Below are 14,967 nucleotides of genomic sequence, written 5' to 3'. Positions count from 1 at the left end.
ATGCGCGGGTTGACCCGTAACCCGCGGGACCCGCGGGTCAACCCGCGGCGCGGGTGGGTCAAGTCAGAATTTCGGAGAAAATGATGCGGGCTGAGGGTGAGCGGGTCACACGCTCTCACACGCAAAAAAATAATATATAATAACATGCTCTTGTTTTGTCTTTATTCCTAATAAGAATACGAATAATAACAATAAAACAGTTTGAATACACTTGGGGATTATTTTCTAACCATAATTTTACAGAATAAAAAAAAAATCGCGGGTCGCGGGGCGGGTTGAGCCATAGATTTATATATGGGTTCGCGGGGCGGGTTGAGGCGGGTTGCGTTCCGTGGCGGGGCGGGGCGGGTCATGAAAAAACCCGACCCGCGCATCACTACTGGGCAGGCATGCCATCGGTTGCGTGTATGTCTGTGTAGCCTGTTCTTACATGCCTGCACATGTGAACACATGGACTTCCAGCTTATCAATAGAGATGTTGTACACAGCAGGAACTTACACTATAACAAATAATGCTTCATTTAGACACGGTCGTATGACAAAGTATAAATCAGGCTGCTTAAGACTGCTTGGCTAGGCGGCCTCTTGACCATTATGGCGGCCATTTTGCTCTTACATCTTGGGAACTTGGGGGAGTGTTGTATAATGCAAGAGAAGAATGGCTGCCGTGTGAATATGGTCAAAAGCCATTAGACCCAGAGCCAATAGGATGATGGTGTGTGTGTGTGTGTGTGTGTGTGTGTGTGTGTGTGTGTGTGTGTGTGTGTGTGTGTGTGTGTGTGTGTGTGTGTGTGTGTGTGTGTGTGTGTGTGTGTGTGTGTGTGTGCGTGTGCATGTGCGCGTGTGCGTGTGTGAGCCAATATGCTATAGATCAAGTTGATTGATCAAAAAAGAACTTGCAAGGACAATCTGCTAGGAACAAACAAATGAGTTGCCGAGGGTTATCTCATCGCATGGGTGGTTGGTGTGTGTGTGTGTGTGTGTTCCATATACTGTAGCAGATGGCCAGAAAGCATCTAAACATGTCTAAAAATAGCGGGAAACATAACATCAACAACATTACGGTCTTTGATCAATCACGGATAGAAAATGAAAGTGTGATCCATGTGGGAAAAAGGGAGAAATGACAAATCTCTAGTAATGTACAGAGTCCTCTGAGAGAGAGAGAAAAAGAGAGAGGAAGAGAGACAGAGAGAGAGATTTTGATCTACAGTATTTGGCATTCAGTCAGATTACATATCAAATAATTAAAATAAATGGCCGGTTTATTCCCAACAGGGTCCATAGCAAGGTTAAAAATAGATATACCCAGGAGTGTGCTATTCAAAAATAGCAGCAGCTCACAGCTTGATCTTGTACAGATCTTTTACATCAGCTATTTTTGAAATTATTTGAAAAATATCGAAAATGTTGAATAATGTTTTGGAACACAAATCTTCTCTTCTGGGGGTCCCTGGAACCAAAACCTTTTCATATGGGGGGTCCGCAGCCAAATACCTATACATTTTGGGGTCCAAAAAAGGTGAGGACTACTGTCTTAGATCCATAAAGGCTGTGACAGAAAGCGTCAATGATGCGCATTATGGTGTTATGTGAAGCCACTAACACATGGTGTTATTTGAACCGCACCGCACGGACCTGCGTGGAACGAGGGAGGTACCATAACACACTCACTGATGAACGCAAACACACGTGCACACTCACGCATATTTTTCAGGATCTGTGCAGAGTCAGGCCGTTGTCTTTTTCATTCGAAAAAGGGACTTTTGTTTCTCAAGAGAGAACGAATGTAGAACGGTGTAGAACAGGTGAAAACACAAACGTACCGTACATACACACTGTGATACAAGTTTGAATGCCATATCATTTCGTACATGAATGCCCTACTTCATCATACAAAAGTGTCGCACAGAGAGAGAGAGAGAGAGAGAGACAGACTGTGTGTGTGTGTGTGTGTGTGTGTGTGTGTGTGTGTGTGTGTGTGTGTGTGTGTGTGTGTGTGTGTGTGTGTGTGTGTGTGTGTGTGTGTGTGTGTGTGTGTGTGTGTGTGTGTCTGCGTATAAACATCCTGGACGCTATTGTAGCTTAGTGGTTGGATGTAAAATCAGCCTCTAGTCACACAAGTACTCCCTGGACTAACCTGTTGCCCTGTAGTCTAAGCATATTGACCAGAGAATCAATTCTAACTAACCCTCCTATTGATGTGCTTGGAGCTCCAGGGAGACATACAAGTAGCTTCAAGTCGATACCGTAGCTTTAAGTATCATCCTGGTGAAGAGATAAAGTTGGACGCCTTTTGCTGGTGTCACCGTTTTAACATGACTTAACATGTGCGATAATGAAGCTCAGTCCACAGCTGACAGGGTGGTTTTTGGTCAGATATCTATCCATTTGCAAGACAAATCCATACAGAGTTGTAGTCAAGTCAATAACAAAGAAGAAAAGAAAGATACTTTAGCTTAGGCTCCCAATATATATATTTTTCATTGACAGTACATAGGAACCTCAAAGCCGTGGCTAGTTCTTCAACTCTCCATGTATGGATTTTCATGTCAACTCAACTGTGTTGACAATACAATGGAACAAGTGGGCTGATCACTAAAGGCAGCGGTTCAAACTCTGTGTCAGAATCAGAATCTCAAGGCACACAAGCGATGCGTTGTGAGCCTGTAGATCCTCTATTTCTGCTGGGGGGGGGGTTTGGGGGGGGGGGATAAATAAATCAAATAAATAAATTATTGCATTTAAAATGGTCACTTACAATGACATGCAAAATAGGAACCGCAGGTTGAAAAAACTATATAATATAATGTGTTTTTAGGGTATAGAATTTGCCCCTGTATTGGGAAATGAGTGCACACAAAGCACTGATATAGTACTATTCATAACTTTCTTTTAATGTTGTATATATTGCAATAATAATGTGTTGTTTGCACAAACTCCCAAGGCCTACTTCGACTTGTCTCACAGCACACCGTTTGAGAAGGGAATATGTCATACCCTCCGTTAGGAAAGATTTGCCATAGATGCACATTGCATGTTTGCGGTAGTACAAAAACCCTTTCCTGTCTCTTTCTTTTGTGACGACTTCTGTTCCACAGTTACCAAATATAAGTAAAGAATGTTATCACTACCAGCTCTTATCTTTTCTAACAGAATGCTAACATATCTGAGGATGGGGTCATTTATTACTGAGGCATTATTGGCAGTTTTCTTATTTATTTCCAAAATGTAATTCTATTACCCCCCAAAAAACATTTTTGTATTGTTTTCAGAATGCAAACCTTGGGATGAATGTCATTTGCTCAGTCTCAGCACTCAGGCTGAGCTAACTGAGTTAGCAGCATAGCAGCTGCTTCAAGTCCTTTTTCCCAAAGCAAACGTTTATCTTCATAATCTGCCCTGGCCTAGCATTAAGATAACTGACAATGCGGACATAGACCCAGCTAATGTGTGTGTGTGTGTGTGTGTGTGTGTGTGTGTGTGTGTGTGTGTGTGTGTGTGTGTGTGTGTGTGTGTGTGTGTGTGTGTGTGTGTGTGTGTGTGTCTGTGTGTGTGTGTGTGTGTGTGTGTGTGTGTGTGTGTGTGTGTGTGTGTGTATGCGGTCATGCCTATCATTGGTAGCCAAGTTAACATCTCTTCTCTGACCTATATAGCAGTGAAATCTCCCATGAAATGCTCCAGAGCAGAGTTGCCAGATTTTGGGAGAGAAATAAGTAGCCAGGTCTAGGAAAACAAGCCCAAAAGAAGTGACTAGGCCAGATGAGCACTTTAAACCTATATACTGTATACATTGGCTATTTGAAAATAGATGATCTACCAGTTCACAATGCGTCATATCGCAACATTGTGAGATTATATAGATCTGCTATTTTCAAAATGTTTTATTTAGAGTAGCCAATCATTTTTAACCCCTTTTTCTTTCTTTCTTTTTTTTATTATGGAAATTAATTCCTCCCCTCACACATTTCTGTGATTTATTTTGAAACATTCTAACAACACAAATCTGGTAGGGGGCTCACTGGTACAAAACATTTTACATGAGGGTTAGGGACAAATGACATGAAAATATTTGAGAACCACTGGTTTAAATAATAAATTAAAAAATTGGAAGCAAACCCAAATAAGCACACTTAAGGAAAAAAAAAACGCAACCTGCAACTACCAATATTTACAAGCAACTTTACAGAAAAAGAAGCCCAAAGTCGCTTATAATAAGCAGACATGGCAACACTGCCCCAGCGATGTAGAGGACAGAGTGACAGTGAGGCAGAGTGGGGGTATGAGAGAGAGAGAGAAACAAGAGTGATACACACCGCAAAGAAAACACAAATGAGATGAGAAAAAGACAACAGAGAAAGACAGCAAGCACGAAAAAGAGACAAAGAGAGACAGAGAGAGAGGAGAGAAATGCACACAGACAGAAGCTGGCATGTCACAAGTCATTATTCAAGCCAATATGATGACAGAGGGCCCAGTCAGCAAACCCTTGGGCTAAATGCTAAATCACCACAGTAGATCAGATTAGAGTTGAGACTAAATGCTATTACCACCACACTATACTACTGACTTAGGCTTGGCCTTGTCCACTGCAGTGTTTCTCAACATATCGTTGCTCTCGGGCAGAAACATCTCCATATTCTAAATGTTTGTGTTTTTTCCCCCGCAAATGTAATGGCCTACTTGATCATACTACAGCGTCACACAAAACAATCTGACAATGGTCCCAGGGAACATGCTGGTCTCGATGCTCTGCTGTAAATGGAAATCCCAAGGTTCCACCCCTGCAAACCAATATGCTACCAATGTGTCCCCCGAGTATGAGACTAAGCCCATACCCGAATCCATGATGAAAGCTTAAAAGTATAACCTAGAGCAATTTAAGTAGAATAATGCTGTTATATTGTAACTGCTCCACAATTCAGTTAAGTGCATCTACCGGATCTCGGCAGGCCCCACATACCATTTTGTCCCAGTGAGGAATCTTTAGCAATAGCCCCAGGTTGAAACAACACTAGCCACAAGCTGGTACACTGAAGAAAATTTCTATCCATGCTTGATCATTTCAGCTACCACTGAAACAAACCCTAATGGAATTCTAATAGTTCGGCGCACAAACCACAAATGCACTGGAAGGGACCACAATCATTACATTTAAACAGCGTGCGTGTGCTGCTAAAGAGAGACCTAATGAATGGCATTCTATTTGTTATCTACAGTGTGTGCATCGGGGAAGCGGTACTTACACTGAACGGCATACGATGCCAGAAGCGCGGCTGTGTTGTGCGGACACGGCAATCTGGAGGAAACCACAAGCATGCACGAACACACACACACAGTTGATTTAGCATCATGGATCAATAAAAAAGCTAGTACAGTTTGGGTATTTTCAATAGGAAGCGTTTTACATGTACATTAACCTAATTGTTGCTGTAGTAATACTACTAATAAAAAGCAATAAAATGGTAAAAAAAAACTGAAAAGAGAAAGAATATGATGACAAATAGATAGATATACACGCACAGTATATATTGTGCATGTATATATACTACATATATTGTATATATCTGTACATAGTATTGTATATACATTCGTAGATAACTTTTACTTAGCTTTGCATACTATTCCATATCTTTGAAACCCAAATGTTTGTGTATGGACATAAATTGTAGTCCAACATTTCTTGGCAGAGTGGGAGGTTTTTCAAAGGACCGTCCACATCGAGAACGATATAACTATAATGATAACGATGTGTCCATCCACAACTGATGAACGGTAACGTTCTGTAAACATGTTGAACGTGATGCCCTGTACATCTGGATGGATGCTGAGTTGCTGACTGGCTGTGAGTGTTTCTAACGTTCATCAAATCACTCTGAAAGTGATGCCGACGAAATCATTCACCACTGTTGTTGTCGTTATAGTTATCGTTTAGGTATGGAAAACCCTTAAGGTCAATACCGGCAGCTCCTATAACAATGATTATAATGACGACAACACAAACTCACCTTCCAGTTAATATATCCTGCTTGATCTGGAGAAAATATTGGTACCTGAGGAGAGAACAGATGTCAGATTAATACAAGAGGCTAATTAACTGACCCAAAGCAGTTGGATTAAACCAGTTATCAGACATCTTTGCTGGAGCTGTCTGTTGTTACTTTATGTGTGAAAACAATGGACACCCGTCAGCCCACAGGTAGTATTAATCAAGAGCCACATGAGACAATTAATTAATCTATCACCCCAGTTATTGCTACTAAAGGAATAGTTTTTGCATGAATCTTCTACTTCTTCTTCTTTTGGCTACTTCCCATCGCCACAGCAGATCATCCGTTTCCATCTGCCTCTCTTCTCTGTGTCAGAAGTTTTTGCGTGAATGAAAAGACCAAAAGAACACCGGCTGATTTCTCTCTCTCTCTATTAAATCATGACTGTTGAACGTAGGACAATGTTCTGTTCATGAGGGACTCTGGACAAACGTTCCATTTTTGGGACTGCTACATGGTTGCCTTTATCTCCGACATGCTTATTGGAAGGTAGTAGTATGTTTAAGCAACATTCCATAGCAAGTGTGCTGCGGTCTTGCATGTTAATGGCATTGACTGGGCAACCTGGTTAAAGACAGACTGGGGGGGGCGGGGAGGGGGGCGGTGAGTTACTCACAATGCATTGATGGCTTTATAACTGTCGTCGTTGATTCTGAATAGAAGGTGTTAATGACTTGAGTCGCTAGAATACTGTTGTTAAGTGGGCTATTGAAGTCTGTTTTCAACTGCCCAAAGCAGTATAACGGGCACATAATTAAATACATATTATTTGCGTGAGGTATGGCGTCACAGGACTCCCAAGGGACCCCCAAGTTGGGAACCCCCGGCTTAGCTGAACTGGATCAAATACGCAGGAGGCGGAGAGGGGGCGTGATAGTTCAGACCACAGACTCACATTATTGTGTGGGTTTCACTCCGTGTCACAAATCATACACTCTCTCATATATTATTCCACCCGCTGTTTACCATCTTAATGAGCTGTAACAGCATGAAAATAGCTTAAAAAGACAAGTATCCATTCTTTCTCTATATCCCATGATTTAATGCAGTGAATTAGCGGCTACACCCCTTAACTATAACCGGAGAGACTGGGGGACGTGCGTGTGGCAATGGTTGCAATCACAGGACGTCAGCAACACAAACAAACAGTTCTTAAAATGTGTCTAAAGACTGTGGCTCTGGTGAACTTTGCGGTTTCAACGTGATTGGAGTCAGAGTATGTTTTGATGACTGTGGTTGAGGGAAGGAAATCGAATTCTAAAAGTTTGAGTTCTCGCACCAAATGTGACCTCAACCACATTTTGTACAATGGCCTTTCGCAATCCTCCTGCGCCCCCCCCCCCCCCCCCCCCCCCCCCCCCAACCTAATGTATTATTGGTTTTCTATGACGAGGCTAGCCCTCAAATTGATATTGAAGATCATGCTGAAAGTGACAGATTTCAACCCAAATCAACAACCTGCGTTGTTCTGTTCCCCTTGATAACCGTAAGCCTGATTTATACTTAGTTAGGCGCCAGTGCCGTGCACCGAAAACAGTCGGTCTACAAGTTGTTACAACACGATACTGGTGCACAACTAAGTATAAATCAGGCTTTACAGAGTGCCTTGTTCAGTGGCAGGTACCCGGCATGATGTTAAATCTGCTCCAGTATGTTGATCCTAACGTGAGGACTGTGAGTGTAAGTGTTTGTAAATCCACCAGGAGCTGGTCGTATGGCTCAGTCAGGGCCAGAGCAGTGTTTCTCAAAGACTGGGTCGGGGACTAAAGTTGGGTCACAGCAGTCACGCACTGCTGCCCAGTCAGATTGCTAGAACAGCGACGAGAATGGCCGTTAACAAACCTACGCCTGCTGCTTTGGAAACCTGTCACTGCCCTAATATTAAAGACCACCTTAAAGTCTTTCTTTTTAAATGTCTGAATAATTCACCCCCCGCCCACAGTTTTAGCAACTACACTGAATTTAGATGTCACCTGACGGAGATCTCTGATGATCTGGCAACGCAAGACTAATAATAATAATAATAATACACTTTATCTGTGTAGCACTTTTTAAAATAGAGTTACAAAGTGCATCACACAGCATTATAAGATACAGAGAAATTGTGCGAGAAAGTACAGGTAAGACAACACTCTAACCCTCTTTAAAAACCAAGCATTTGTCCCAGCCGCCTACTCTGTCCCACCATCACAAAAAAAAAAAGAATGAAATAGTTCAAGCTAATGGAGGGATTACCCATTCTCCTTTCAACAAATCCTCCATGATCTACCCCCGACCATTTAGGCTGATTAGCACAGTGGTTCTCAACCTGTGGGTCGGGACCCCTAGGGGGTTCCCCAGATGATTTGTTTAACCCATTTAGAGCGGGACAAACTGGTCAGGCTACTGCTTGGCCTTACATCTGCAACTCATTTAACCCCTGCTCATTTTGCTAGGGTGGGATGGCTCAGGGTAGAGGACAGAGTACAGCAACTTGCAATGGGCCTGGTCTACAAGATACACGACTACGCCACAAAGTCACCCATGTACCTGTCAAACTACTTCAAAAACGTCAATAACGTCCACAATCCGAACACCAGAGGGAGCACCACTAATCACGTTCAACCCAGATTTGGCTCTAACAAGGGGTTAAATTCGTGGCTGCACTTCGAAACTGGCCCCTGTGAAAAAAAATGGCTACCACCGCCAACATTTCCCCAAAAGCTGAAATACACAGAAAACTTAGGGTATTATTGATCTCACGTCAGAAGGGATTTAGGCTGTTAATCCCTAAAATCCGCGAAGTTTGCCTTTAACCCATTAAAACCGGGAAAGCATCTGTCTGTATGCTCCCTGTAAGGTCCCATGGGGCTATTTTTTACCTATCTCAGAATTCAATTAATTAATGATTAATTGAAGTGTACAAATGGAACCAAATGGACCCATAATGGTCCATTTGGTTGCATTTGTACACTCTCAGAGTCAATTTGTCAATTTGGATTTTACTGTGTACTTTGGGGTTCCAGAGGTAAAATATTGCATCAATATCCGTAGCCTAATGCAAATCACACCAGGGGGGGCCTTGAAATAAAAAAAAGGTTGCGAATGACTGGTGTATGTGAATGCTGCATACGGCACAATGTTCATGGAGCTCGAAACCGGTTCCTGTGGTTGGTTCTTACCGTGTGTACTCTTCCTGAAGTTTGCCGGGGTCTGTCACAAAGAATTTGACTCTGAAGCTCAGGTTATGGGGAGAGCCTCCTGTAGACACCATGTTAAGACAGTCAAGAGATGAGAAAAAAAAAAGGAAAAAGCATTATTATCTTCCAAGTAGGCCTGTCACAACAATGATGACTACATAATCGTCTAATCCTCAATTATTTGAGATAATCGCAATTATTTTTGCATAATCGTCGTAATCGTCAAAAATTGTTTCCATGTTGAAAAGCGTTCCTATATTTTAAAATATTGAATAATCAGAAATAGCAGATCTGAAATGACGTGTCACAAAGTGTCACGAAGTGGCGTGTTGTAAGCTTGTAGATCAGCTATTTCTGCTACTCTTACATTTTTTTCAAATGTATTTAAAATTATTAAATATGTCAGTAATTTCTTTGTATAATTAAGTTATTTATTTGTCATTTCTGCCCTGTGCAATTTCTGCCTTCAAAGCCTACAAGGCAAACAGATTTTTAACATTTTTAGCGGTACCAACCGCTCTATATCTGACTTTGTCCGTGTGTCCGTGTGTCTGTCCGGGTGTGTGTTTGTCCCATAAACAAATATTGATGACAACATCAATACGGGGCTCATCAAAGGCACCGCTTCCTTCACACAGGGTGTGATTTTTTATTATTAAATCGTTAGGCTAATTGCAATTATTTATATGACAATTAATCGTCAACTTAAATTTCGTAACCGTGACAGCCCTACTTCCAAGGTCCGCCTGCAGAGCACCATTGTCGATGAGCCGAGTCCTCTATTAAGTTACAGACTTGGCTATTGTGGCTTGGTTAGGTGCTGTGTATCAGGGTGAATGTGGCTATTGTCCGAGAATACAATATGTGGGTTTGTTGGGGTAGGAACTATCCATTGCTGTTCTGATAAGTGTTACGTATTGACAGTCACTTAGAGACCATCTTTGGGACTTAGAAAGGTCCGCTTTAGAAGAACTGAGAAGGAAGTTGTTGATGTTGACGCTCATATGCGTTTAAATCTGTAACTTTTATGTCCTATGCGGGATTCAAACCTGGATTGCCCTCACAAAAAAGACCACATTTGTACCGCTCATGCAAGAGGCAACCACCACTTGACCAGGGGAGATATTGAACGCAGATTCAGGCGGTATTACTTGTAATCCAGTAGGTGTCCTACCGGACACCAGGATCAAAATGTCTCAATGGAAGAGTAGGGAGACCACCTCTATCCACTGCAGATGTACTTCAAGTAATACCGTATCAACATACAGATTAGTTCAAATAACATTTTATTCATTCAAATAATTTCCTGATTGCTTAAAGTTTTAAAATGTATCATACATAGTTTGGTTCTGTACCAACTGTACCTAGACGGCTGTGGATTCAGCAGAAGAACGGGGAGAGGGACTTTTCAGTGACTATAACTAGATTTAAGACCATGGATATGGAGAGGACAATATTCCCTCTCCACCATCTACAACAATATCTGGACAACAATGCATCAATAGAGTCTCCACCTTCAAACTGCTCTGGGTCCAGATATCATCTGACCTGTCATGGCTGGGATACCCGCATCAATTACTATATAATCTCAAAGACACAGCCAAGGACTATCTCACTATCATCTTAGTGTTGCCAAAAGAGTTGCTCTCCCTTTGACGACTGATAAGATATGCACCGGTTTGTGCAAAATAGGGCAGCTCACCATGGCCGTTATCATGGATGTTATCTTGTAGTGTGGCAAGGGATTAGGATTCAAATGTCACCTCCTGATCAAGCCTCGGACCCATCGTGATTATATCAAACATGTTTAAACAAAACTGAACGTCATCCTGTTTATTTATTGTGATGCCCAATCCGAGCTCCCTGGCAAGTGTGTGCACCTCTCATGGAGTGTGCTTGTCAATGATTACAATCGGCGAAGGCCAGTCATTAAATGTGTGATCGAGTCTCGTCACAGTTGTAAAAGTCTTCTAGTGTTTGAGCAATAAGTCGAAGTGGCACACGTTTGGCTAGGACACTGTCCTGCTTAGATCCACATTTTATAGCTGTGTTTATACTTGTTATATGCAAAAAGGGCTTCATAAGTAGCCAAAACTGCAGGCAGAATATGCAAGCGAAAATATGTAGACCAACACATTCAGCAAGAATTCGACCTCCTTATTGTGAAAAAAACAAAACAAGAAAACAATGAAATACTGTGCACTTCTTTCCATTCATTTCAATGAGTAGCTAACAAAAACACTGAGTTGAATCACAGTTCAACTGCAGCCGCGGGAGGATTTCTGATGTCTTCTCCTTAATTGTTCTGCAAGTTACACATTCTATTACTCATTATTATCAAAAACAAGAGCAGAGTTGAAGTGGAGTTTAATCATCGCTGGAGGAAAATTCTGAATTTTGAATCATGCCTTAAGTGGACTGGAGACGGTTGACTTAAAACCCATCACTTAAGGTGGGTTATTTATTTTATTAACCACTTAAGCCCTATTTTATACTTCGGCTAATCAAAAATAGACGATCTAGAGTAGGTTTGCTATTTTTAGAATTTCTGTTTTTAAATTTCTTGTTTCCTTTTTATCTTGATTTTTTTTTTTAAATGTTGCCTATAATGTAGGGTTGTCCGATATTGGCTTTTTTACCGATAACCGATATACCGATATTGTCCAACTCTTAATTACCGATACCGATATCAACCGATACCGATATATGCGGGGATTATTGTGATTAGGGTAAGCTCAAATTTCATATCACACACACCATATACAGTAAAAACTCCTGTAACTTATTTATAAAGCAAAAAAAAAAAAAAAAAAAAAAAATTTTTTTCAAAAACCGATACCGATATTTTCCCGATATCAATTTTTATGCTAATATCGGCCGATAATATCGGGAGGCCGATAAAATCGGACATCCCTACTATAATGACATGCCCAAAGTAGGGCTGCCAGGTGGAAATTGGTTACATGAATGGCCAAGGTGGAATGAAGTCGGTGGCTCTTGGATTTTTGGACATTCAGATGACTGTTTAAAGTGGACAGGGAAGTGTTTGTTTAAGGTGGCACGTGTGAAGAGTTCACCTACTTTTTAACTGCTTCCTGATGGGCTTGTTGGGATCCAGCCAGCGCTGTAAAACATTGATGAGAAGAGACTTAAGAGACACCATAACACTTCCACTGCACTACTACACTGCCTCAATAATTCACTACCAGCTCAGTCAGCTACACACACACGCCTGCCAGACACACATTAACACTGTATTCATAGTTGCACAGGCTCGCTCTCACACACACACACGAGGTAGTTGAATATTTACACTTAATGACATTTACAGCTCAAACATCTTGACTTTAGAACAGCTTGTCAGAGATAAATAACACAATAACACACACACGCATAGACATATGCTAACCCTCCTTAAAATGTGCATTGGAGTGTGTGCTAGCTGGTTGAGTTGACCTGTAATGTGTATTTTATTATTCATTTGAAACTTATCAGTGCATCAATTATACATACATATATATATATATATATATACATATATACATATATACATACATACATACACACACACACACACACACACACACACACACACACACACACACACACACACACACACACACACACACACACACACACACACACACACACACACACACACACACACACACACACACACACACGTACATACATACACACACCCACTTGTCTCCTTTATTAAAATTGGCTTAAGGGAGGACCGGCCGGCCGGACCACGTGGTCACGCTCATGTCACTACAACTAAGCCATTAGTATTACCATATAAGTTGTTCTCAATGCAGCTACGCAAATATGGAGTGAGCTATCTAACCTCAATATGTCGTTGTGGTATCACGCGCAAACAAATCAGTCAGCTCCATATATGGGCACAAAAGGGGACATGGGCACAAAAGGGGACATGCCCACATATGGACATTTACTGATAACATCAGGGATCTCCATATTGGCATAAAAGGGACAAGGACTGACAGATACAGAGATCTCCATATGGGCATATTGGTCGGATCGGCGGCGCGGGGTAGATGTAGCCTACTAGGCATGGTTGATAAAATGCATGCATCAGTGCCTGCCTCAAGGCAACAATGGGCAGCTTTTTAATTTAGGTCTCTACTGCCCCTAGCGGAGACCAGTGGATTTATCTCGGGTAATGCGCACCGCACAGGAGACAACAGGAAAAGGGAGGCCAGAACTTCTAACACACACACACACACTCACACACACACACACACACACACACACACACACACACACACACACACACACACACACACACACACACACACACACACACACACACACACACACACACACACACACACACACACACACACACACACACACACACACACACACACACACACACACACACACACACACACACACACACACAGTGATACTGACCGGTGTGTCTGAGGAGTCGTCAGTCAGGTGAAGGCCAAAGTAATCTCTCTCAGTCAGCTCCAGGTGTTTAAAGACAGCGTCCAGCAGCACCTGACCATGGTCTGACTTCTGCAAAAGGAGAAACATCATGTTACACTGCATTAGACCAGTGAAACAAACACACCACCATATCCACCCCAGGGTGTGTGTGTGTGTGTGTGTGTGTGTGTGTGTGTGTGTGTGTGTGTGTGTGTGTGTGTGTGTGTGTGTGTGTGTGTGTGTGTGTGTGTGTGTGTGTGTGTGTGTGTGTGTGTGTGTGTGTGAGAGAGAGAGAGAGAGAGCCACACACAGTGAGAGGTATTTGTATGGTATTATTTACATATGGCCATACTCTGTCTCTAAACATAATTTGATCAGAAAACCCGCTTTGAGGTTTTATATTTTCGTACTAAATTAAAATGAATTGGGAGGGAGGTGTGTATGGCAGCAGGGAGGAGAAAAAGAGATTGTTTATCGTGTGGAACACTAACATCATGTCAGATAATGAATCTACATGTACTTCTCAAGAGAGGTAGAGAGGGTGTGTCGGGACGACATGCATGAAAATGAGCAAAATCTGGTACAAAGAATCCTTTCTCATTGCTTGGGATTTTGTACATGGTGCCCGGTACAAATGAACTAACAAATTACATTAATTGGGCGAGAGCGATTAAGTCAGAGATGGACAGAGTAACGGAGAGATTCAGAGAGAGAGAGAGAGAGAGAGAGGGGTTGTGGGGGAGAGGGGTGGCAGTGTTGAGGTGAGGGAGAGGGGAACTTAGTAACAAGAGTTCCCAGGGGAGAACTAACTATCTACCTACATACCATCCACGCACCATCTTATTATCCCTCTCCCCTAATGACACCTATTACATCACAGCAGATTGTGTGTGTGAGTGTGTGTGTGTGTGTGTGTGTGTGTGTGTGTGTGTGTGTGTGTGTGTGTGTGTGTGTGTGTGTGTGTGTGTGTGTGTGTGTGTGTGTGTGTGTGTGTGTGTGTGTGTTTACTAGGAAATCAAACCAAATGGCACTCAACAGCTGATGGCATGTTGACATGCACCCCAGTGGGACTAAAGTCAGGCTCTCATTTCTGTGTGTGCGCATGGGGTGTGTGTGTGTGTGTGGTGTGCGAGAGAGAGCTGTCTGATGCCAAACCCTTGTTAAGTGAGAGTAGACTCTGATTTACCCGTATGCATGCCTCTATGTAATCCATGCAGCCACAATCCAACATTGTATTTGAGTGAGTGAGTGAGTGAGCTTTATGTAAGCAGAGCATTTGA

The 14,967-nt window shown here is 42.2% G+C and overlaps 1 protein-coding gene across 1 annotated transcript in view; it reads right to left on the bottom strand.

Moving 5' to 3' along the window:
* The window catches only part of LOC311064343 (tyrosine-protein phosphatase non-receptor type 4-like), a gene marked incomplete at its 3' end in the record, with an annotated part of 77,027 nt that overhangs the window by 6,308 nt on the left and 55,752 nt on the right, over positions 1–14,967 (bottom strand). The window contains exons 3-7 of the mRNA XM_084084175.1: positions 13,670–13,777; positions 12,311–12,353; positions 9,212–9,290; positions 6,009–6,053; positions 5,218–5,299 (exon numbers count right to left, since the gene is read on the bottom strand). Of these exons, the coding sequence (XP_083940301.1) occupies positions 5,218–5,299; positions 6,009–6,053; positions 9,212–9,290; positions 12,311–12,353; positions 13,670–13,777 (357 nt within the window). The remainder of the gene's footprint in view (positions 1–5,217; positions 5,300–6,008; positions 6,054–9,211; positions 9,291–12,310; positions 12,354–13,669; positions 13,778–14,967) is intronic.

The sequence above is a fragment of the Gymnoscopelus microlampas genome, assembly GCF_963454915.1.
Source record: "Gymnoscopelus microlampas genome assembly, chromosome: 17".
Lineage (NCBI taxonomy): Eukaryota > Metazoa > Chordata > Actinopteri > Myctophiformes > Myctophidae > Gymnoscopelus > Gymnoscopelus microlampas.
Note: the sequence above shows the minus strand (reverse complement) of the source record. Positions and strands in the feature narration are given on the sequence as shown.